This window comes from Mustelus asterias, unplaced genomic scaffold, assembly GCF_964213995.1.
Source record: "Mustelus asterias unplaced genomic scaffold, sMusAst1.hap1.1 HAP1_SCAFFOLD_696, whole genome shotgun sequence".
Lineage (NCBI taxonomy): Eukaryota > Metazoa > Chordata > Chondrichthyes > Carcharhiniformes > Triakidae > Mustelus > Mustelus asterias.
In genome coordinates this window covers 66,302-89,643 of record NW_027590645.1, presented here as the reverse complement: position 1 = coordinate 89,643, position 23,342 = coordinate 66,302, and the positions used below count along the sequence as shown (strand labels likewise).

General features: G+C 47.5%; 1 protein-coding gene across 1 annotated transcript in view; it reads right to left on the bottom strand.

The window, feature by feature from the left end:
- The window catches only part of LOC144487274 (uncharacterized), a 41,377-nt gene extending 19,201 nt beyond the window's left edge, over positions 1-22,176 (bottom strand). Inside the window, exons 1-2 of the mRNA XM_078205360.1 lie at positions 21,425-22,176; positions 5,296-6,237 (exon numbers count right to left, since the gene is read on the bottom strand). Coding sequence (XP_078061486.1) covers positions 5,296-6,237; positions 21,425-21,954 — 1,472 coding nt within the window. The 5' untranslated portion in view covers positions 21,955-22,176. The remainder of the gene's footprint in view (positions 1-5,295; positions 6,238-21,424) is intronic.
- Between the last annotated feature and the right edge of the window lie 1,166 nt (positions 22,177-23,342).

The window sequence follows — 23,342 nt, the reverse complement described above, 5'->3', positions numbered from 1 at the left end:
CACAGCCCCTCTGCCCGTTTCACACTCATTTTCGCTGGAATCATTTATTCTTTAATTGTTTTACAGTTCAAGCTGTCCATTTAACTAATCTGGCTGTTTTACAATTGTGGGAACTTCACTCCACAAATAAGGTAGTAGAATGCATTGTTAAAAGCAGGATGTTCTTTATATAAATTAAAGACAAAGTTTAAAACTCATTGGTAAACAAAAGGAAACAGGAGCATTGGAACCAGCCTGGACTTGCAGACTGAAACCCCGCCCAAAGCCCGCACGTGCTCAGAAGGGAGAGAGGTTGAGAAGAACACTCTGTAACACTTCTCCTCCCCTTAAATTTCAATCCCCCATTAGGACAGAAACACAACAAAGTAATGTCTTTAATAATACGGAAGTCTGTCAGGAGCTTTGCGGTTGCATTGCGACCTGTACAATACCACTGGTAAATCTTGTAATGGTGTTTCTGGAATGGGAGGTGAAGAGGTAGTTTGAGAATCTGTACATGAACATTCCTCTTCCACTCCCACAGCAGAGTCAACTGGCAAAGCTGGAACCATTTCCTGGTGAACATCCACAGCAGCATGACCCTCTGCCATGTTCTCTGTAATGGTTGCTGACTCTGAAACTGTTCCTGACTCGGGGTCACACCGCAAGCGAATATGGTCTTGGTGTCTGTGAACAACTCTTCCGTTTTACAGTCTCACCACCCAAGACCACTTTGGTTTAAAATTATTCCCGGTAACCACCTTTAGTTACTCCCAAAGTTTCTGATGTAAACCTGATCACCCGGTTTGAACTGCCTCTCTTTGGCGCGGTAGTCGTGTCCCTCCTTCTGCTTCTCTTGTCTCCTGCTCACTTTTGCTCTGAGATCTGGATGAAGCAGATCCAGATGAGACTTCAACCTTCTACCTAAAAATTCCACAGGAGAGAGTCCGGTTGTGGATTGTGGTGTGATGCGAAACTGGAACAAAAATCTTGAGAGCTTGTTCTTAAAGTATCGCCTGCGATTCTCTTCAATCCCTCCTTCAGAGTTTGAACAGCTCTTTCTGCTCGCCCATTTGTACAGTAAGAAGTTTAACAACACCAGGTTAAAGTCCAACAGGTTTATTTGTTAGCAAATGCCACGAGCGAACAAATGCATTTGCGAAGAAATAAACCTGTTGGACTTTAACCTGGTGTTGTTAAAACTCTTACTGTGTTTACCCTAGTCCGACGCCGGCATCTCCACATCATGCAGACCATTTGTAGCCAGACGAAACGGTGCAGTACGCACATGGCGTAGACCATTCCTTTACAGGAATTCCTGAAACACCTCACTTATTAACACAGTGTCATTATCTGAAACAAGCCAATCTGGTAACCCAGGGCTTGTGAAAATTTGACAGAGCTTCTCTATTGTCACAGGAGCTGGAATATTACTCATGATCTGTGCTTCCAACCATTTTGAATGCACATTTACAACGACCAAACACATGTGATTCATGAAAGGCCCCCTCAAAGGCCACATTTATTCTGGACCACGGCCGATCAGGCCACTCCCAAGGATGAAGTGGTAATGTACCCAGTGTGTTGTGCCTGATTCAATCGACAAACAGTTTATTGAGTTACGCCAGCGGGGAGAAGCCACAGGGGCTGACCATGCGCAACTCCACCCAACAAAGAATATCATCAATTCTTATACAGTTACTCAGCTCATCCCGGCTGGACACAATCCAATCAGAATGGTGATAGATTACATACATTATAGGTTCAATAAAATTAGTATCTGGGCATTATGGGGCTTTGTGATCATCTCATGGACAGGTGCCCCCATCATGATGCTTTCCAGACCCCCCTTGGGGGGGGTCTTTCTTGGGCTTTCTTTGTCCATAGACTCCCTTAGTTAGAAATGGGATGGATTAAAAGTTCTCATGGACGTCAGCACCCTTCCTTTGTTTTAGTCTAATGACCATATGGTCTGGGAACATTTCTATTTAATACTCTCTCTTTTTAAACTCTTTTCTTCAGTATCCAATTCCAGAATTTTCCTTTTCTTTGTGTTACTTGCGTCAGGAATAAATCTTTGGACCTGACAGGAAGTTTAACCCAGGATTGGTCATAATCATTTCACATGTGTCAAATTTTAAATAACCATTACAAATTAAAACTCTCATTCTCACATGGGTGAATTGTATCCGGATTAAAATTCCCACATGTTTAGTAAAATATCCTGGAATCCTGTCTCTGGCCAGTAAATATGGCTCCAGGTTCATAACTTCTGAACAAAAAAAGTTTTATTGATCACACTTCCTTTTTTAAAAATCTGTTTGATTTAAATCACAGACAGAAAACCTCAAAGCTTGAAGCGTTCAACCCACAAATATCATCCATACACAAACAGAGAAACTTAACATGTGCTTTACAACAACAATAACCAAAATTAATTACTTAAGCGTTCTTGTGATTCTGTTTTTAAACTTCCAAAAATGCCTTTAATTAAAGACTCAAGGTAAGGTTAATTCCCCAGAAAGATAAACCTTAACAAATGTAGCCCAAAACAATAATAAAACACATCTACAAACATCCACATAAAACAAACAAAACACACAGATTCTCACAGCTCGTAAATTTCAAACAATGAATCCTCAGCATTCTCTCTCGCAGCTATAGCTTCTTAAAGCGACAGAGCGCTACAAGCTCACAACTCCTTGATTAAAATAAGATCCAAGATCCTTCATTATAACTTAACCTTTTTAAAGCCAACTTACAAGGACTGATTTTAGAGGCAACATCTTTGTTGATTTAAAACCCCAAACACGTTACACCCAAACACCGGCAAAATCTTTGTTCTTTATCTGGGGATAAAATTCTCAGTTATTCCAAATTCCTCCAGGCTATGCTTAATATTTCCCCATTTAACTTATTCCCAGAAATCCTCAATTATAAACTAAAATAGACACGAGTTTCCGGGCAGTCACAGGAATATGGTCAAGATAGTCCAGTCCTACAATGCTTCACATTCAATCTGCAGTCATAGAAACCCTACAGTACAGAAAGAGGCCATTCGGCCCTTCGAGTCTGCACCGACCACAATCTCACCCAGGCCCTACCCCCATATCCCTACATATTTTACCCGCTAATCCCTCTAATCTATGCATCCCAGGACACTAAGGGGCAATTTTAGCATAGCCAATCAACCTAACCCACACATCTTTGGACTGTGGGAGGAAACCGGAGCACCCGGAGGAAACCCACGCAGACACGGGGAGAATGTGCCAACTCCACACAGACAGTGACCCAAGCCAGGAATCGAACCCAGGTCCCTGGAGCTGTGAAGCAGCAGTGCTAACCACTGTGCTACCGTGCCGCCCCTTCAATTATAACAGAATATGTGACTGTATGTAGCTGCCTTGGCCATGGTCAACTCCAACCCTTCTTGAACTGCTGCAATGCCTGAGGTATACGTCCACCCACAGTGCTGTTAGGAAGGGACTTCCAGCTGCATATTCCAGACTTTCACGAGACTGTACGTGGATATCAGATTGATATATTCCATTCAACCACTCCCAAGGTGAGTTATTCCAATTCCTTTATTGTCCAGGACAATATATTCACAATATCTTTAAAACAGAAATTAAACATTCCCATTTGATTTCAGGTATTAACATGTTCTGTTAGTTTGTTCTTTATTGTCGATGTCAGGCTGGGGTTGTTCTCCTTGGAGCAAAGGAGGTTGAGGGGAGATTTGATAGAGGTGGACAAGATTCTGACAGGTTTAGATAAGGTGGACAAAGAAAAGCTGTTCCCATTAGCTGAAGGGACAAGGGCAAGGGGAGACACAGATTTCTTATTTTGGGTCAGAGGTGCAAGGGGGGCAGTGGGGGGTTGAGATGTTAGGAAGAATATTCTGATGCAGCGAATGGTAATGACCTGGAACTCGCTGCCTACGAGGGAGGAGGAAGTGGAGACAATAAACAATTAAAAAGGAAATTGGATGGGCATTTGGGATGTTCCAAACAGAACGAAGAACAAAGAAAATTACAGCACAGAAACAAGCCCTTCGGCCCTCCAAGCCTGTCGCAATCATGCTGCCCGTCTGAACTAAAACCCCCTACCCTTCCGGGGACGATATCCCTCTATTCCTATGCTATTCATATATTTGTCAAGACACATCTGAAAAGTCACTATCTTATCTGCTTCCACTACCTTCCCCAGCAACGAGTTCCTGGCACCCACCACCCTCGGTGTAAAAAAAACCTGCCTCGTACATCTCCTTTAAACCTTGCCTTATGCACCTTAAACTTATGCCCCGAGTAATTGACTCTTCCACCCTGGGAAAAAGCTTCAGATTATCCACTCTGTCCATGCCCCTCATAATCTTGTAGAGTTCTATCAGGTCGCCCCCCTCAACCTCCGTCGTTCCAGTGAGAACAAACCAAGTTTCTCCAACCTCTCCTCATAGCTAATGCCCTCCACACCAGGCAACATCCTGATAAATATTTTCCGTACCCTCTCCAAAGCCTCCACATTCTTCTGGTAGTGTGGTGACCAGACTTGATTCCAAGTACGGTCCAACAAAGGTTCAATAAAGCTGCAACATGACTTGCCAGTTTTTAAACTCAATGCCCCGGCCGATGAAGGCAAGCATGCCGTATGCCTTCTTATCTTCTCCACCTGCATTGCCACTTTCAATGACCTGTGTACCTGTACACCCAGGTCCCTCTGCCTATGAATACTCTTAAGGGTTCTGCCATTTACTGTATATTTCCCATCTGTATTAGACCTTCCAAAATGCATTACCTCACATTTGTCCGCATTAAACTTCATCTGCCATCTCTCCGCCCAAGTCTCCAACTGATCTATATCCTGCTGTATCCTCTGCCGGTCCCCATCGCTATCCGCAATTCCACCAACCTTTGTGTCGTCCACAAACTTACCAATCAAATCAGTTACATTTTCCTCCAAATCATTTATATACATTACAAACAGCAAAAGTCCCAGCACTGATCCCTGAGGAACGTCACTTGTCACAGCCTTCCATTCAGAAATGTACCTTTGCACTGCCAACCTCTGTTTTCTTCTGACTAAATATCTCTAAACTTCCTAATACCCTGTCACTCTGTGATCCTTGTGACATTTGAAACCATGTATTCGCAAAAAGACTCAAAGAGCATCAGCCCACTGGAGGCTGAGACCGGCCAGTCCAGCAGAAAGAAACCCTCTGCCCCTTCCCATTGACCAACTGTGAGAATGAACAAAATGCAGTCCTGGATGTAACTGAGAGCAGAAACAATAACAGCAGAATCCAACCCCTGTCATCACTCGTGAACTTGCTGGTGTATCCGCAGGTGGGTTAACCGAGTGAATCCCTTCCCACACTGAGAGCAGGTGAACGGCCTCTCCCCAGTGTGAACTCTCTGGTGTGTCCGCAGGTTGGATAACTGAGTGAATCCCTTTCCACACTGAGAGCAGATGAATGGTTTCTCCCCAGTGTGAGCTCGCTGGTGTCTCAGCAGCTGGGATGAAACGCTGAAACCCTTCCCACACTGAGAGCAGGTGAATGGCCTCTCCCCTGTGTGAACTCGCTGGTGTGTCCGCAGGTGGGTTGACTGACTGAATCCCTTCCCACACTGAGAGCAGGTGAATGGTTTCTCCCCAGTGTGAACTCTCTGGTGTGTCTGCAGGTTGGATGACACAGTGAATCCCTTCCCACACTGAGAGCAGGTGAATGGTTTCTCCCCAGTGTGAACTCGCTGGTGTGTCCGCAGTTCGGATAATCGAGCGAATCCCTTCCCACACTGAGAACAGGTGAACGGCCTCTCTCCAGTGTGAACTCGCTGGTGTCTCTGCAAGTCTGATAACTGAATGAATCCCTTCCCACATTGAGAGCAGGCGAATGGTTTCTCCCCAGTGTGAACTCGCTGGTGTATCTGCAGGTCGGATAATCGAGTGAATCCCTTCCCACATTGAGAGCAAGTGAACGGCCTCTCCCCTGTGTGAACCCGTTCGTGTGTCCGCAGGTTGGATGACTGAGTGAATCCCTTCCCACACTGAGAGCAGGTGAATGGTCTCTCCCCAGTGTGAACTCGCTGGTGTGCCCGTAAGCTGGATAACTGATTAAACCCCTTCTCACACTGAGAGCAGATGAACGGCCTCTCCCCAGTGTGACTGCGCCGATGAGCTTCCAGCTCTGATGGGGTTCTGTATCCCTTCCCACAGTCCACACATTTCCATGGTTTCTCCATGATGCAGGTGTCCTTACCTCTCTCTTGGGTGGACAATTAGTTGAATTTCGTCCACATGCAGAACAAGATTACAGTCTCTACCCGCTGTGAATGGTGTGATATTTATTCAGTCTGTGTAACTGATTAAAGCTCTTTAGTCAGTGCATTGGAACACCCTCACTCGAGTGTGGCAGAGTGTTGATGCTTTTTCACTCACACTGACATTTCAAATCTTTTCAAATCGACAGACTGGACAATCATTTCTCCTTCTGGATTCAAAGTCCGATGATATTGAGGTCCCAAGGGATACGACTCTGTCACGTCTAGACGTGACGTTTGAGATTTCGGCCTGTGATTCCTCTTTCAATATCCTGTAAAATGAGTTTCCAAAAGTCATCAGTGTCAGTACAGGATAGAAATTCAGAACAGACAATTTCTATGGAACATTCTTTCCTCTCTCATTCCCCAAAAGCTGTAAATCTCCATCACACACACTCTCTCCCCATTCTCAGCAGATCTGGCAGCATCTGTATGGATAGAAAAGAACTGATGTTTCAGAGTTTTGATAAAGGGTCATTTAGACAAGAAACATCAGCTCTTTTCTCTCCTTACAGATGCTGCCAGACCTGCTGAGATTTTCCAGCATTTTCTCTCTTGGTTTCAGATTCCAGCATCCGCAGTAATTTGCTTTTATAAGGCTGCAGATACCTCCTCCCAAGTAACATGCGTGTGCCCAAGACATCACCACTTGTTCCCCTTATTTCTTTCGCACCCATGGTGCTCTCCGCAGTAAACACAGAGGAGAAGTATTCATTAAAAATCTCACCCATCTCCTGTGGCTCCACACACAGATGGCCACACTGATTTTTAAGGGGATCTATTCTCTCTCTCGCCACCCTTTTACTCTTAATATAGCGATAGAATCTCTTGGAATTTTCTTTAATCTTACCTGCCAGATCCATATCATACCCTCTTTTTGTCCTCCTGATTTCCCTCTTCAGTATTTTCTTACACTTTTTATAGTTAGAGTGATTCACTTGTCCCCGATTGCCTAAACCCAATGTATGCTTCCTTCTTTTACCTGACCAGAGCCTCAATGTCCCTTGTCTGCCAGAGATCCCTAAATTTACCATTCTTTCATAGAAATCATAGAAACCCTACAGTGCAGAAGGAGGCCATTCGGCCCATCGAGTCTGCACCGACCACAATCCCACCCAGGCCCTACCCCCACATATTTTACCCGCTAATCCCTCTAACCTACACATCCCAGGACTCTAAGGGGCAATTTTTAATCTGGCCAATCAACCTAACCCGCACATCTTTGGACTGTGGGAGGAAACTGGAGCACCCGGAGGAAACCCACGCAGACACGAGGAGAATGTGCAAACTCCACACAGACAGTGACCCGAGTCGGGAATCGAACCCGGGACCCTGGAGCTGTGAAGCAGCAGTGCTAACCACTGTGCTACCGTGCCGCCCTTCATCTTAACAGGAATATACTGCCCCTGGACTCTTGATATCACACTTTTAAAACCTCCCATTTGCCAGTCATTCCTTTCCCTTCAAACAAACTCACCTAATCGACATCTCCTCGATCCTGCCTAATGCCCACAAAAGTGGCCCTGCTCCAGTTTAGGGCCTTGACCTGTGGATCTGTCCTATCTTTTTCCAGAACTATTTTGAAACTATTGGTGCTCCCAATAGTGCTCCCTGACTGACACTTCAGTCACTTGCTCGACCTCTTTTCTTAACTGTCTAATAGAAAGTGAGTCCAGGAATTGATAATGAAAAATAAGGAGCTGGGAGGTGAATTGAACAAGTATTTTGCCTCGGTGTTCACAATAGAGGATACAGTTAAAACTCAGAAACAGCTGGAAATCAGAAAACAGAAGTGTGGGATGAACTCTGAAAAAGCACAATTCCCAGGGAAGTGGTCCTCAGCAAACTGTTGGAGCTGTGGCCTGATGAGTCCTCGGGTCCTGCTGGGCTTCATTCTCGGGTCTTAACAGAGTGAGATAGTTGATGTGTTGTTCAATTTTCTAAAATTCCCCATCGGGAATTGGATAAAGGGAAACCGGTGGATGCGCTGTACTTAGATTTCCAGAAGACATTTGATGAGATGCCACATCAAAGGTTATTGCAGCAAATAAAAATTCATGCTGCGGGGATGACATATTGGCGTGGATAGAAGATTAGCTAACAGCAAACAGTGGGCAGAAATGGATCATTTTCTGGTTTAAGAGAGAGAGAAACCTGGGCCAACCTTTCCAGAGTCTGCACCCTCCCTGGATTCACTTCCTTTCCCTTCAGTTGCTGCAAGTCCCCAATGTCCCCCAGAATGAGAAAAGAAATGGAAAGGGGGCTGAAGAGAAAGTGTTTTACTCATAGATATTGGCGACAGGAGGAAGTTTGAGTCTGTCTGAAGATCAATCTTCATTCACACAAAGCCCGCGCTCTGATTGGCTGGAAGACCAGAGTCCTTTCGGTCCTCCAACTCTTCCCATTGGTCAACACCTCAGCATGAAGATCAGAGGGTGGGTTCTCCCCTGCACATGCGCAGTCCCAGGCCGGGGGGAGGGGGAGATCAGCAAGCGGCTTCTCGCTCTGGCCGGAGCCGCCAGCCGGTTGCCTGGAAACCTTGGCTCGATGTGGTGTAGGGGGAGGGGAACAATGGGTGGGGGCAGGGCTCCCGGGTCCGCGAGCCGGGCCTGCGCACTGGAACCCAGAGACGTCACCGCGGAGCAGAGTGATTCCTATTGGCTGATTCAGGCAGGACTCCATTGTGATGTCACAATGCGGAAATTGTCCAATGAGCTTCAGAGTGAAACTCCCTCCTCTTTTGTCCCGACTTCATCTGAGTTTGTTTATTTGGTTTGACCTAAAAAGAGAGCAACATCTGGGAGGAAATCAATGTTTCCCCCTTTCCATTTCTTTTCTCATTCTGGGGGAAACTGGGGACTTGCAGCAACTGAAGGAAATGGAGTGAATCCAGTCTGTATATTCCACACATTGTTACTCCAGTAATGTCGACATATATCTGTCTGGCCGCCTGCATGGAGATTTTCAGCTCTCTGTGTCCAGGGCAGGAAGCAGTGAGCATGGATCTGTCAATCACACATGAGGACGGCCTCAAGCGGGACCTTGGGTTCACGTCACACTACCTGTAATCCCCACGACTTGCCTGGGCTTGCAAAATCTCACTAACTGTCCTGGCTGGAGACAATACACATCTCTTTAACCTGTGCTTAACCCTCTCTCCACTCACATTGTCTGTACCTTTAAGACTTGAATACCTGTAAAGGCTCGCATTCCAACCATTATTCTGTAAATTGAGTTTGTGTCTCTGTGCCCTGTTTGTGAACAGAACTCCCACTCACCTGACGAAGGAGCAGCGCTCTGAAAGCCTGTGGCTTATGCTACCAAATAAACCTGTTGGATTTTAACCTGGTGTTGTGAGACTTCTTACTGTGCTTACCCCAGTCCAACGCCGGCATCTCCACACTCTGAGTGGAAACAGAGAGAAGTAGGAGAGGCCAGAGGTGAAGAGAGAGATTTTATACATCTACAACTCAACAGGAACTTTGACAGAATTTCCAAACCCTGTGAACACCATCAGCTCCAAGTTCCTCTCCAACCCACACACCATCCTGACTTGTCTGACATCCAGTACTGAAAGAACAGAAATTTATTTCATATAAATACTGGGAAGACTGAACCCATTGTGTTCAGTCCCCACTACAAACTCCACTCCCTCACCAACAACTTTATCTCTCCTCCTGGCAACTGTCTGAGGCTGAACCAGGCTGTTCACAACCAGGGTGAAATAGTTCATCCCAAGATGAGCTTCCAGCCACGTGTCGACATCATCATCAAGACCACCTTCATTCATAGAAACATTAATAGTAATTAATAATAATGAATAATAAAATACAGTGTAGAAGGAGCCCATTCAGCCCATCGAGCCTGCACCAACAACAATCCCATCCAGGCCCTATCCACATATTTACCTGTTAATCCCCCTGATACCAAGTGGCAACTTATCGTGGCCAATCCGTCTAACCGGCACATCTTTGGACTGTGGAAGGAAACCGGAACACCCGGAGGAAACCCACAGACACGGGGAGAATGTAGAAACTCTGCACAGACAGCGACCTGAGGCTGGAATTGAACCCGGGTCCCTGGCGCTGTTAGGCAGCTGCACTAACCACTGTGCCACCGGGCCACATGTCAGTGCCATCGCCTGACTCCAGCCCAGTCTCAGCTCATCTGGAACCCTCATCCATTCCATTGTGACGTCACACTCTCACCCATTCCATTGTGACCTCACACCCTCACCCATTCCATTGTGACATCACACTCTCACCCATTCCATTGTGACGTCAGGGCTTCCCTCTCCGATCACAATCCCTGCCGGCCTCCCACATGCAGCCTCAATGGCGGCAGTCAGCCCGGGTCTAACACTACAAGCTGCCGCTCCATTTGGTACAAAGGGGGGGACCGGGAAGTTCATTTCCGGGGTTTGGGTTTGAACAACATGTTTACAAAGTCTCTCCACCCACCCGCCACATTTATCATTCCCCGCACGCCGCCCTCTCCCTCGTATTGATCTCGCTTCCAAACTAAAACCGTCCGTCCGTTGCCATTACCCGCACTGCGCATGCTTCAGTCGCAGCCCGGCCCCGCCTCTCATTCACTCCGATTGTTTGGAGGACCAGCCGCTCCCGCTCGGTCCTCCAGCCCCGCCCCCTCTTCCTATTGGCCCGGAGCTGCCGTCAATCAGTCCCCGGGCATTGTGATGTGGAGCATGCGCAGTGTCATTGCTGTCCTTGGCGCTTGTTTGTCCCGGAGAAGCGGAGTCAGCGTTAGGCGGTGGCTGGGAGGATTTGGAAACACTTTGTGGATCCGGAAACCCTTCAGAATCATTGTCAGCTCCCTGGTTTGCAGCTGCGGGGCTTCTCCCTCCCTCCCTCCCGGGAACAGGACCAGGTTAACGGCCCCATCCTGGCTCAGCCACTGGAGGATGATTCACATCAGAGGATGGGGGAGGGGGACAATAAATAAGAGGTTACACTTTGTCCTCAAATCAATGAGGACTCTGATCTCTGGGAAGGAAGGAAACCCTGGGAGGTGGGCGGGGAGGATTCACAAACACCCGCTGGAGGCCCCAACACCCCCAGTAAAAAGCTGCAGCTCCCTGCAGTGACCAGAGAAAATAATTGATTGATTTTATTTTCAATCTGTAAAAAAGAACTGAACCCAGCCAGAATAGAGGGTAGGAGAAAATATTTGTGAAGATATTTCACACTGGGTTTGCCAGGCTGACCAACTCTCTCAGAGAAAATGAAAGGACATCCTTCATGAGTCTGTCGGAGCAGGTGAGCAGTATTGTGTGCGGTGCTGTTGGAACTGTGTGGGTGGGCACGGGCTGGTTGGCAGCCAGAACAGTAGGAAGAGGGTGCTGCACTGATCCATCTTATGGGTGAAACAGCGCCCATACGCCATGCAGCCTGGCACACTGGAGTCATGGGACAATCCAGTGAAATATGAGATGATTGGTCAATGTGGGAGTTGGTTGCAGGACAGGGAGGAGGGAAAGTGTTCAGGATGAGGATTTACTGCTGCACAGGAACAAGTGAGGAAACGATGTTCCACAGAAAGTAGTTTCAACTTCCAGTATCCGCAGTAATTTGCTTTGATTCCAGATAAACTTATTGGACTTTAACCTGGTGTTCTGAGACTTCTTACTGTGCAAACTCCACAGAGACAGTCACCCACCGCTGGAATCGAACCCAGACTCAGTGAGGCAGCAGTGCTAACCACTGTGCCACAGTGAGGGTAGTTTGCCGCAAATTTCGGGTGATAACAATGGGCTGGATGTTGCTCAGAATGTGGAGCACTGCAGCAAAGTACAGAGAGACAGAGCAGCAGACTGGACTGAGAAATGGAGTCTGCAGACTGGAACTGGCAGCATGAGGAGAGGTTATTTAGTCTAACACTCACAGCAATCTACAACCCACCCCCATTACCGAGACAGTGAGACAGAGATTACAAACACTCACCAACACAGCTCCAGTGAAACGTCCCAGGAAAAAGGGGGAACCTGTGGCGGTTCCTGTCCTGAAATAGCCCCAGGGCTGTCACTCAAACCCCCAACCCGGCCCAGTTCACAGCTCAGCCTCTCAGCTTGCAGCTTCTTGCACCTTGAGCCAACCCTGTCCAGGTGTGGGAGGGATGTGGAACCACAGAGTGGGGGGAGGGGTGACCTCCTGCTGTGCCCCAAATAGTTTCTCCTTCCCCTCCCCCTTGGCGCTCTCAGCTCTCAATGCGGGTGTGTTGATGGACATTGCAGAGCCTCACTGAGCTGCGCCTGTCCCTTATCCTGGGTCACCCCCTCCCCCTGGGTTCAGTGTGTTCAGTTCGGTGCTTCTTTCCCTGCTGAACCTTCGGTTAATCAAAAACAGAAAGTGCTGGAAAACCTCAGCAGGTCTGATCGCATCTGTGATCATCCAGACTGGAAGCATTAACTCCATTCTCTCTCCACAGATGCTGTCAGACCTGCTGAGATTTCCAGCATTTTCTGTTTCAGATTCCAGCATCCGCAGTGTTTTGCTTTTATCTTCATTTAAACAAGTATTCTTTGATGGCCTTTACCCTGATTGCTCCTTTCCAGAGCTTCCCACCTTCTGCTATTGTCCCTGACTCCCACATTAACTCTGTCATTTCTTCCCTTTATCCCGCTCACATCCCGCTCGAAACTCAGGCTCAGAGTTTTCCCGCCATCTCCCCCTCCCCCAGCCTCCACATCCCAACACCCGGAATCTCTAACGCAGCGGTTCCAGTTTGTCTGGTTTGAGTTCAGATTTGCCGCAGCACCGACAGGATTTCACTTCAAACCAGCCGGAACTGACTGCTCACAAATCCCAAAATGTTTCTCCAGCAGCCCTGGCTTGTTAATGTTGTTTAAAGTCAGCGCCCAAATGCAGTTACTCTCCTCAGTTTAAAAAACTTCTCCGTTTAATCCAAAGTATTATTCGCACCAGACATAAACACAAAATTGTGAACGTTACCCACCGCTCCGCGCCCCCCCCCCTCCTCCCCCGCCCCCCCAACGAGACCCGAGCTGGGGTGTCCCGAGGAAGAGACATCTGTTTCGGGTGTGACAATTCTTACACATTCTCTGGTTGACATCAAACGGAAAACGCTGGAAATTGCCCCCATTACCGAGACAGTGAGACAGAGATTACAAACACTCACCAACGCAGCTCCAGTGAAATGTCCCAGGGAAAAGGGGGAATCTGTGGCAGTTCCTGTCCTGATATCGCCCCAGGATTGTCACTCAAACCCCCAACCCGGCCCAGTTCACAGCAAATTGCTGCTTTTGTCAAAAGGGTCACTTGGACTCGAAATGTCAGCTCTTTTTGTCTCCTTACAGATGCTGCCAGACCTGCTGAGATTTTCCAGCGTTTTCTCTTTAGGCTGGAAATACTCAACAAGTCAGGCAGCCTCTGTGGAGAGAGAAACAGACTGAATGTGACCTGTTATCGGAACTGGGAAATATAATATTATTTCTCGCAACTGAAAGAGACACTTTACAGCCTTCAGAACAAAACTGAGCTCAACAATTTTACACCACAATCTCTGCCCCCATTGTGATCTGTGTTTCGTTGCTGCTTTTTTCACCTCATTTCCCTCTTGTTTACTTTACATTCAGACTATCGCTCACCGGCTATTCACACCTTATCCAGAACATCTTTTGTGTCTTTACTTGTCCCATTACCACTCGTTTTGGTCTTGGGCCGTGAAACATTTTATCAGTTTGCAGATCTTTCATTTTGTTCTTCTCCACCTCCCTCTCTCAATTCTTCAGAGGTCAGTCTTTGACAAAGGGTCATCTGGACTCGAAACGTCAGCATTTTTCTCTCCTGACAAATGCCCGTGACCGCTGAAGTGCATCATGGGCATTCAGCCTCTGATCTTTGGGTAAGCATTCTCCAAGGCGGCCTTCACGACACACGACAGCGCAGAGTCGCTGAGCAGAAACTGATAGCCAAGTTTCGCACACATGAGGACGGCCTAAGCCGGGATGTTGGCTTTATGTCACACTATCAGTAACCCCCACAGCTTGCCTCCTGGACTTGCTGGCTGTCCTGTCTGGAGACAATACACATCTCTTTAACCTGTGCTTAATGCTCCCTCCACTCACATTGTCTGTATCTTTAAGAACTGGTTGGCTGTAGAGATTTGCATTCTAATCAGTATTCTGTAACTTGATTTTGTGTCTCTGTGCCCTGTTTGAGAGCAGATTTCCACTCCATCTGACGAAGGAGCAGCGCTCCAAAAGCTAATGGTATTTGCTATCAAATAAACCTGTTGGAATTTAACCTGGTGTTGTTAAAACTGTTACTCTAAATATATCCCCATCGCTCCGGGTGGGAGTGGAATTGATGATTTCTTGACTGTCTGTCTGCACTGCTGCCTCACAGTGCCAGGGACCCAGGTTCAATTCCCAGCTTGGGTCACTGTCAGTGCGGAGTCTGCACGTTCTCCCCGTGTCTGTGTGGGTTCCCTCCAGGTGCTCCGGTTTCCTCCCACCATCTGAAAGATGCGCTGTTTAGGTGCATTGACCCAAACAGGTGCTGGAGTGTGGCGACGAGGGGAATTTCACAGTAACTTCATTGCAGTGTTAATGAAAGCCTTACTTGTGACTAATAAATAAATTTAACTTTTAACTTTAATTTTGTGAACTCATAGAATCGTAGAATCTTACAGTGCAGAAGGAGGCCATTCAGCCCATCGAGTCTGCACCAACCACAATCCCACCCAGGCCCTATCCCCGTAACTCCACATATTTAACCTGTTAATCCTCCTGACACTAGGGTCAATTTTGCATGGCCAGTCAGCCTAAGCAGCACATCTTTGGACTGTGGGAGGAAACCGGAGCACGCGGAGGAAACCCACGCAGACACAGGGAGAATATGCAGACTCTGCACAGACAATGACCCAAGCCAGGAATTGAACTCAGGTCCCTGGTGCTGTGAGGCAGTCGTGCTAACCACTGTGCCACCATGCCGCCCTCATCTCCTTGAACAAATAGTAAATTGTAGAGATTATAAAGTTTGAATTGTAATATCTAATGGTGTAAAATATCTGGGAGCAGAGTGGATGTGATAAAGGCTGGAATACAGACTGTGGGAATGAGGGTGAAACTGCTGTGCTCAGTGAATGGTTCTTATTGGAGGGAGGGATGTAGCGGGGTCTTCCTTGTTACTCCACTTACAGGCCGATGTTTGAGGGTCTGCCGATAGCTGTGAGTGTCTCTCTCTTACAGGCCTTGAAATTTCAAAGGCCGGGGAATGCTGCACTGGGGCAACTCCACAGGAGAGAGCGCTGAACCAGGCTCACCGTTTATACCTGACCAGTAACCTGATACTTATATCACACAGCCATCCCAAAACCACCACCAAGGCCTGCGTGATTCTCTCCATTGTCAGTGGGACAACGGCCACCCTGCACCCACTCCACTCGTGTAGGTCTCCAAGAGAGAGAACAGAGAGACTCTGTTCTTTATCTCCTGACCAGCAGTCTCCCTTGAGTGAGTGGGTTCAAATCGCTCAGATCACCCTCGGTTCTAGACTCCGGATTTATGGTAAGGGATATTGAAACTGTGACCTCGTCAGAGTGCGCTGATGAGAGAACAAGAGGCAAGACGGACTCCAAATGAGTTTCAAAACTTACAGTTATTTATTTAACAATAAAATCAACCTCTTCAATACCCCACCACACATGAATAAAACTTATACTTTATGCTACACTATGGGAGAAATGCTAATGGGTACAATGTATTACTGAACTTTAAAATTACAATACACCACCCCTCCCCTTGCCTCAACCTCTATCCTATCCTCAGGAGCTTCGCAAGGTTGGCTGGGATACTCACAATTCTAAAAGGGGTTCCTTTGTGGTCGGCTCAAATGTCTTAGTGCAGGGTCGAAACTGAAGAGAGCTTGGTCCTGCTGGTCTGCTTCTCAGCTTGTGATTCTGGAAGAGAGCTTGGTCCTGCTTGTCTGTGTCACTGCTTGCGATTCTGGAAGAGAGCTTGGTTCTGCTTGTCTGTGTCCCTGCTTGCGATTCTGGAAGAGAGCTTGGTCCTGCTTGTCTGTGTCCCTGCTTGCGATTCTGGAAGAGAGCTCGGTCCTGCTTGTCTGTGTCACTGCTTGCGATTCTGGAAGAGAGCTTGGTCCTGCTTGTCTGTGTCCCTGCTTGTGATTCTGGAAGAGAGCTTGGTTCTGCTTGTCTGTGTCCCTGCTTGCGATTCTGGAAGAGAGCTTGGTCCTGCTTGTCTGTGTCACTGCTTGCGATTCTGGAAGAGAGCTTGGTCCTGCTTGTCTGTGTCCCTGCTTGCGATTCTGGAAGAGAGCTTGGTTCTGCTTGTCTGTGTCCCTGCTTGCGATTCTGGAAGAGAGCTTGGTCCTGCTTGTCTGTGTCACTGCTTGCGATTCTGGAAGAGAGCTTGGTCCTGCTTGTCTGTGTCCCTGCTTGCGATTCTGGAAGAGAGCTTGGTCCTGCTTGTCTGTGTCACTGCTTGCGATTCTGGAAGAGAGCTTGGTCCTGCTTGTCTGTGTCACTGCTTGCGATTCTGGAAGAGAGCTTGGTCCTGCTTGTCTGTGTCACTGCTTGCGATTCTGGAAGAGAGCTTGGTTCTGCTTGTCTGTGTCCCTGCTTGCGATTCTGGAAGAGAGCTTGGTCCTGCTTGTCTGTGTCCCTGCTTGCGATTCTGGAAGAGAGCTCGGTTCTGCTTGTTTGACTCTGAGCTCAATTTAACAAAAACACCTTCCCTGTCCCAATAGGTGATTTTCAAGGACAATGGGGCTTTCAATCACCGGCAGTTTCAGTTTAATTTAGTCAAGTCCACACACAAAAGGCTGGAACTGCCTTGACCCCCCCGTGGGTCGTTATTTCAATGTCTTCTGTGGATGGGCCGATTTCTGTGGCCATGGACTCCCTGCTGGTCTGCTTACTGTCCTTTGTCCTTCTGATGATTCGATCACTGGTGTGTCTGCCTTTTTGGCCACTTGCATATTCAGGGGGCTCACACCTTTTTTTCTCTTCGCACAGCCCACCGACAGGTTATGTTTGTCCTGCCGAGCCTTCTGGGGGTTTTTATCAGCCAGCAGCCAGAGTTGGCCACTTTTAAACTGCTGCGACAACGGATGAATGAACACCGCTCGACAATCATCAGGCAAGACTGTTCTCTTCCTGTGGGGGAGCACTTCAGCAGTCACGGGCATTCAGCCTTGGATCTTCAGGTAAGCGTTCTCCAAGTCGGCCTTCACGACACACGACAACGCAGAGTCGCTGAGCAGAAACTGATAGCCAAGTTCCGCACACATGAGGACGGCCTAAACCGGGATGTTGGATTTATGTCACATTATCAGTAACCCCCACAGCTTGCCCCCTGGACTTGCAGAATCTCACTAGCTGTTCTGTCTGGAGACAATACACATCTCTTTAACCTGTGTTTAATGCTCCCTCCACCCACATTGTCTGTACCTTTCAGACCTGGCTGGTTGTAGGGATTCGCATTCTAATTAGTATTCTGTAACTTGATTTTGTGTCTCTGTGCACTGTTTGAGAGCACATTTCCACTCCATCTGACGAAGGAGCAGCGCTCCGAAAGCTTATGGTATTTGCTACCAAATAAACCTGTTGGACTTTAACCTGGTGTTGTGAGACTTCTTACTGTGTTCACCCCAGTCCAACGCCGGCACCTCCACATCACTTTTAAACTGTCAGGTTTCTCCTGAGTCCTTTTAAAATATGGAGGATTGCCCTGAAACTTACAGGGATGGGAGGAGGGAGAAAGGGATGGATGGTGAGAGGGAGGGATGGAGAAGGGAGGGAGAGTGAGATGGATGGAGGGAGAGAGGGATGAATGGGGGTGAATGTGAGAAGCTGAAGTTTACATTTGAAGAGGTTCCCAGTCTCTCTGATCAGCTGAACTGGGGAAGCTTTTGCGCAGACTGCACTGCTGCTGTTTCCCCTCCTGTAAGAAGTTTCACAACACCAGGTTAAAGTCCAACAGGTTTATTTGGTAGCAAATACCATATAATACCATAATTATGGTATTTGCTACCAAATAAACCTGTTGGACTTTAACCTGTGAGACTTCTTACCGTGTTCACCCCAGTCCAACGCTGGCATCTCCACATCATCCCCTCCTGTCCACCAGAGGTCGCTGTAGGCCTCCCGGCTGCTGCTCCTCCCAATGTCACCACTTGCCCACTCCGGTGCCTCCAGTACACCTCACTGGAGCCCCAGGCCATTCTTGCCATCCTGCCAGGTCTCGGGTACTGAGGCCAACAGTAAAGTTTATTTATGAGTCACAAGAAGGTTTACATTCACAATGTAATGAAGTTACTGTGAAATTCCCCTAGTCGCCACACTCCAGCACCTGTTCGGGTACACTGAGGGAGAATTCAGCTTGGCCAATGTACCTAACCAGCACATCTTTTGGACTGTGGGAGGAAACCGGAGCACCCGGAGGAAATCCACAGACACGGGGAAAATGTGCAAACTCCACACGTTTGATAAGGTCCCCCATGGTCGGCTTATGATGAAAGTAAGGAGGTGTGGGATAGAGGGAAAGTTGGCTGATTGGATAGGTAACTGGCTATCTGATCGAAGACAGAGGGTGGTGGTGGATGGAAAATTTTCGGACTGGAGGCAGGTTGCTAGCGGAGTGCCGCAGGGATCGGTGCTTGGTCCTCTGCTCTTTGTGATTTTTATTAATGACTTAGAGGAGGGGGCTGAAGGGTGGATCAGTAAATTTGCTGATGACACCAAGATTGGTGGAGTAGTGGATGAGGTGGAGGGGTGTTGTAGGCTGCAAAGAGACATAGATAGGATGCAAAGCTGGGCTGAAAAATGGCAAATGGAGTTTAACCCTGATAAATGTGAGGTGATTCATTTTGGTCGGACAAATTTAAATGTGGATTACAGGGTCAAAGGTAGGGTTCTGAAGACTGTGGAGGAACAGAGAGATCTTGGGGTCCATATCCACAGATCTCTAAAGGTTGCCACTCAAGTGGATAGAGCTGTGAAGAAGGCCTTTAGTGTGTTAGCTTTTATTAACAGGGGGTTGGAGTTTAAGAGCCGTGGGGTTATGCTGCAACTGTACAGGACCTTGGTGAGACCGCATTTGGAATATTGCGTGCAGTTCTGGTCACCTTACTATAAGAAGGATGTGGAAGCGCTGGAGAGAGTGCAGAGGAGATTTACCAGGATGCTGCCTGGTTTGGAGTGTCGGTCTTATGAGGAAAGGTTGAGGGAGCTGGGGCTGTTCTCTCTGGAGCGGAGGAGATTGAGGGGAGACTTAATAGAGGTTTATAAAATGATGAAGGGGATAGATCGAGTGAACGTTCAAAGACTATTTCCTCGGGTGGATGGAGCTATTACAAGGGGGCATAACTATAGGGTTCATGGTGGGAGATATAGGAAGGATATCAGAGGTAGGTTCTTCACGCAGAGAGTGGTTGGGGTGTGGAATGGACTGCCTGCAGTGATAGTGGAGTCAGACTCTTTAGGAACATTTAAACGGTTATTGGATAGGCACATGGAGCACACCAGGATGGTAGGGAGTGGGATAGCTTGATCTTGGTTTCAGATGAAAGTCGGCACAACATCGTGGGCCGAAGGGCCTGTTCTGTGCTGTACTGTTCTATGTTCTATGACCCAAGCTGGGAATCAAATCCAAATCCCTGGTGCTGTGAGGCAGCAGTGCTAACCACTGTGCCACTGTACCGCCCAGTGCTCTGAGGTTAAGTTTCTTCTTCAAACCTAAGAAGATCCAGTGTCACATCAGGGCGGGGAAAAGGGAGTCCTTTGGCTTCAGATGGATAATGGTAAAAGTTAATATCCCAATTTATTCACTTTATTCCTTCAAGCTGAGGTTTACAAAGTGAGAATTCCGCTGTTTATAGCAGTGATGAAATAAGCAATGACACTGATCCTATATTTAAATTAGTCTGGAATACACCTCAATTTCACACAGGTTAACATTTTTCCAGCATTTGGAACCCCAAATGTCTGCTGATGTGTCATCCAGAGCTGTTTTCCTGGCAGTTTGTGTCAGTAGCAGGCTGCCGTTACCATCCACTCTTGGGCAGGGTGAGGAGACAGCTCCGACACCGACCTCAGCTGGAATGGGGATTGAACCATACATTAGTCCGCACGGCCAGCAATGCTGCAGGAATTGCAAAGGGGTTGCACAGAGGTCCAGAATTAGAAGAGGGGGTTGTGAAGATGGAGGAAGCGTCTGCAAGACATGGGGACATTTTGGATTATCTCAAAATTACAGAATGCGGGAGACCAGTCAGGAATGTGTTGAAATTGTCCAGTCTGGCAGTAATGTGTGGATGTGGGATTCAGCAGCAGATGAAGGGCTGCACGGTGGAACAGTGGTTAGCACTGCTGCCTGACAGCAGTGGGTTTCTGTGTACGTTCTCCCTGTGTCTGAGTTTCCTCTGGGTGCTTCCGTTTCCTCCTACATTCCAAAGATGTGCAGGTCAGGTGGATTGGCCATGTTAAATTATCCGTTAGCGTCCAAAGATGTGTAGGTTAGGGGGGTTAGCAGGGCAAATGCACAAGGGTATAGGGCCCATCGAGTCTGCACCGACTCTCCAACAGAGCATCTTACCCAGGCCCTATCCCCGTAGCCCCACATATTTATCCCGCTATTCCACTGTGTTACTTGTTCATTACAATAGGGACCAGAGTCTGAGGTTATAAATGGGTGAGTTTACTCCAATAGTAATTCTTTCGACATCTGACAAGTTTACAGCTATTAACATCCTGCCTATCAAATAGCTCCAGCCTACAGATGAGAGGACCAACATTGAGAGCTTTCAAATCCTTATCCTGAAGTTACAAAACAGACTTTAGTCATCGGCCTGCTGATACATCAGCACATTCACACAGGGGTGGATTGGACTGTGATCTGTTTATTATTCATCTTTAGTTCAATACAGTTTCTGAGTGATTTAAATTTAAAACAAGGTCTGCAGGCGTGAAGATTTATTGACACATGAATGAGAGGTGCTGTGGGGCATTCTACGAGTCCAACAGGGTTGATTTACATCAGAAAAACTCCAACTATCAGTATAAACATAATTCAGTCTGGGATGCAATTAACAGCAGCAATAACAGCAGAATCACACCCCTGTGATCACTGGTGAATTCGCTGGTGTCTCACCAGGTTGTATGACTGGGTGAATCTCTTTCCACAGTTTGAACAAGTGAACAGCTTCTCCTCACTGTGAACTTGTTGGTGACTCAGCAGAGTGGATGACCGGGTGAATCCTTTTCCACACTCAGTGCAAGTGAACGATCTCTCCTCAGAGTGATTTCGCTGGTGTGCAAGCAGAAGTTTTCTGCTTTTAAAGCTCTTCTCACAGTCAGAACATCTGAACGGTCTCTCATTTGTGTGAACAAGTTGGTGTGAAGTGAGAGAAGATAAACAAGTGAATCTCTTCCCGCACACAGGGCAGGTGAACGGCCTCTCCCCAGTGTGAATTCGCTGGTGTACAGTGAGGTCGCCTGATCGCCTGAAGCCAGTCCCGCAGTGAGAACACATGAATGGTCTCTCGTCAGAGTGAATACGTTGATGGTGACGCAGTTCCTCAGAACTTTTATAGCCCTTCCCGCAGTCTGGACATTTAAACGGTCTCTCTTCACTGTGAACTCGTTGGTGTTTCTGCATGTTGGATGATCGGTTAAATCCCTTCCCACATTCAGAGCAGGTGAATGGTCTCTCTCCAGCGGGAATGCGCTCATGTGCCACAAGGTGAAATGATGTCCTGAACCCCTCTGGCAGTGGAAGCAGCTGAACGGTGTGGAACCGGTGTGAATGTACTGGTGCTCCCGCAGTGTGCGTGGAGTTTTAAAACTCTTTCCACACTCAGTGCATTTAAACTCTCTCTCTCCTGTCGGTGTGAACTCGCTGGTGTCTCTGCAGGGCAGAGAAATCTGTGAATCCTTTCCCACACACGGAGCAGGTGAAAGGCCTCTCCCCTGTGTGAATTGGTCGCTGTATCAGCAGGGCCGATGACTGAGTAAATCCTTTTCCACATTCGGAGCAGGTGAACTGCCTCTCCCTGCTGTGAATGCACTGGTGAATCAACAGGCCAGCTGTCTGAGTGAATCCCTTCCCACACACAGAGCAGGTAAAAGGTCTCTCTCCAGTGTGAGTGCGTTGGTGATTTTTCAGGTCAACTGGATAATTGAATCCTTTCCCACAGTCTCCACATTTATACGGTCTCTCCCTGGTGTGACTGCGCTTGTGTCTCGACAGGCCAGATGATCGATTGAAGCCTTGTCCACACTCAGAACACGTGTACGGTTTCTCCTCTCTGTGAACGGTGCTTTTTCCTTCCATGTTCAAAGGCCGATGATGTTCAGATCCTGATGAATCAAAGCTCTGTCTGATCTTGATGTGATCCTTGATTTACAGTTTTCTGTAATTCCTCACCTTCTAATCCCCTGAAAAATAAATTGAAAACAGAAAGAGGGAAACATGAGAGACAAGCCATTAAAACACAAAGACAAAATGTGAAACTGAGTTGAACTAATCTGTAAATTGTGGGATTGGGACTAGGAAATAGTGGATATGAAAGCTGCTGGATTGTGACAAAGCCTCAAACTGTTCACCAATGCACTGAGGGAAAGGAACCCTCCACCTCTTCAGAGCCAACAACAAGAATCCAGCCTTTATGCGTGAAGAGGGAGAGGTCGGGAGGAGGGTGACGGAGAGAGACGTTATACATCAGCAACTCAACCAGGATTTTGGCAGAATCTCCTAAACCCACAATCTTCCCCAACTGGAAGTACCAGAGCAGCTGCGACATGGGAAAACCACACAACTCCCTGACTTGGACAAATATCACTGTCCCTTCAACGTGACTGGGTTAAAATTCTAATACTCTTGCATTGTGGGAGCACCTACGGACTGCAGAGGTTCAAGAAGAAGGCCAACTATCACCATCACAAAGGACAATTGGTGATTGGTAACATATGATAGTAATAGTCTGTGATAGTAATTCATGATGTGGAGATGCCGGCGTTGGACTGGGGTAAACACAGTAAGAAGTT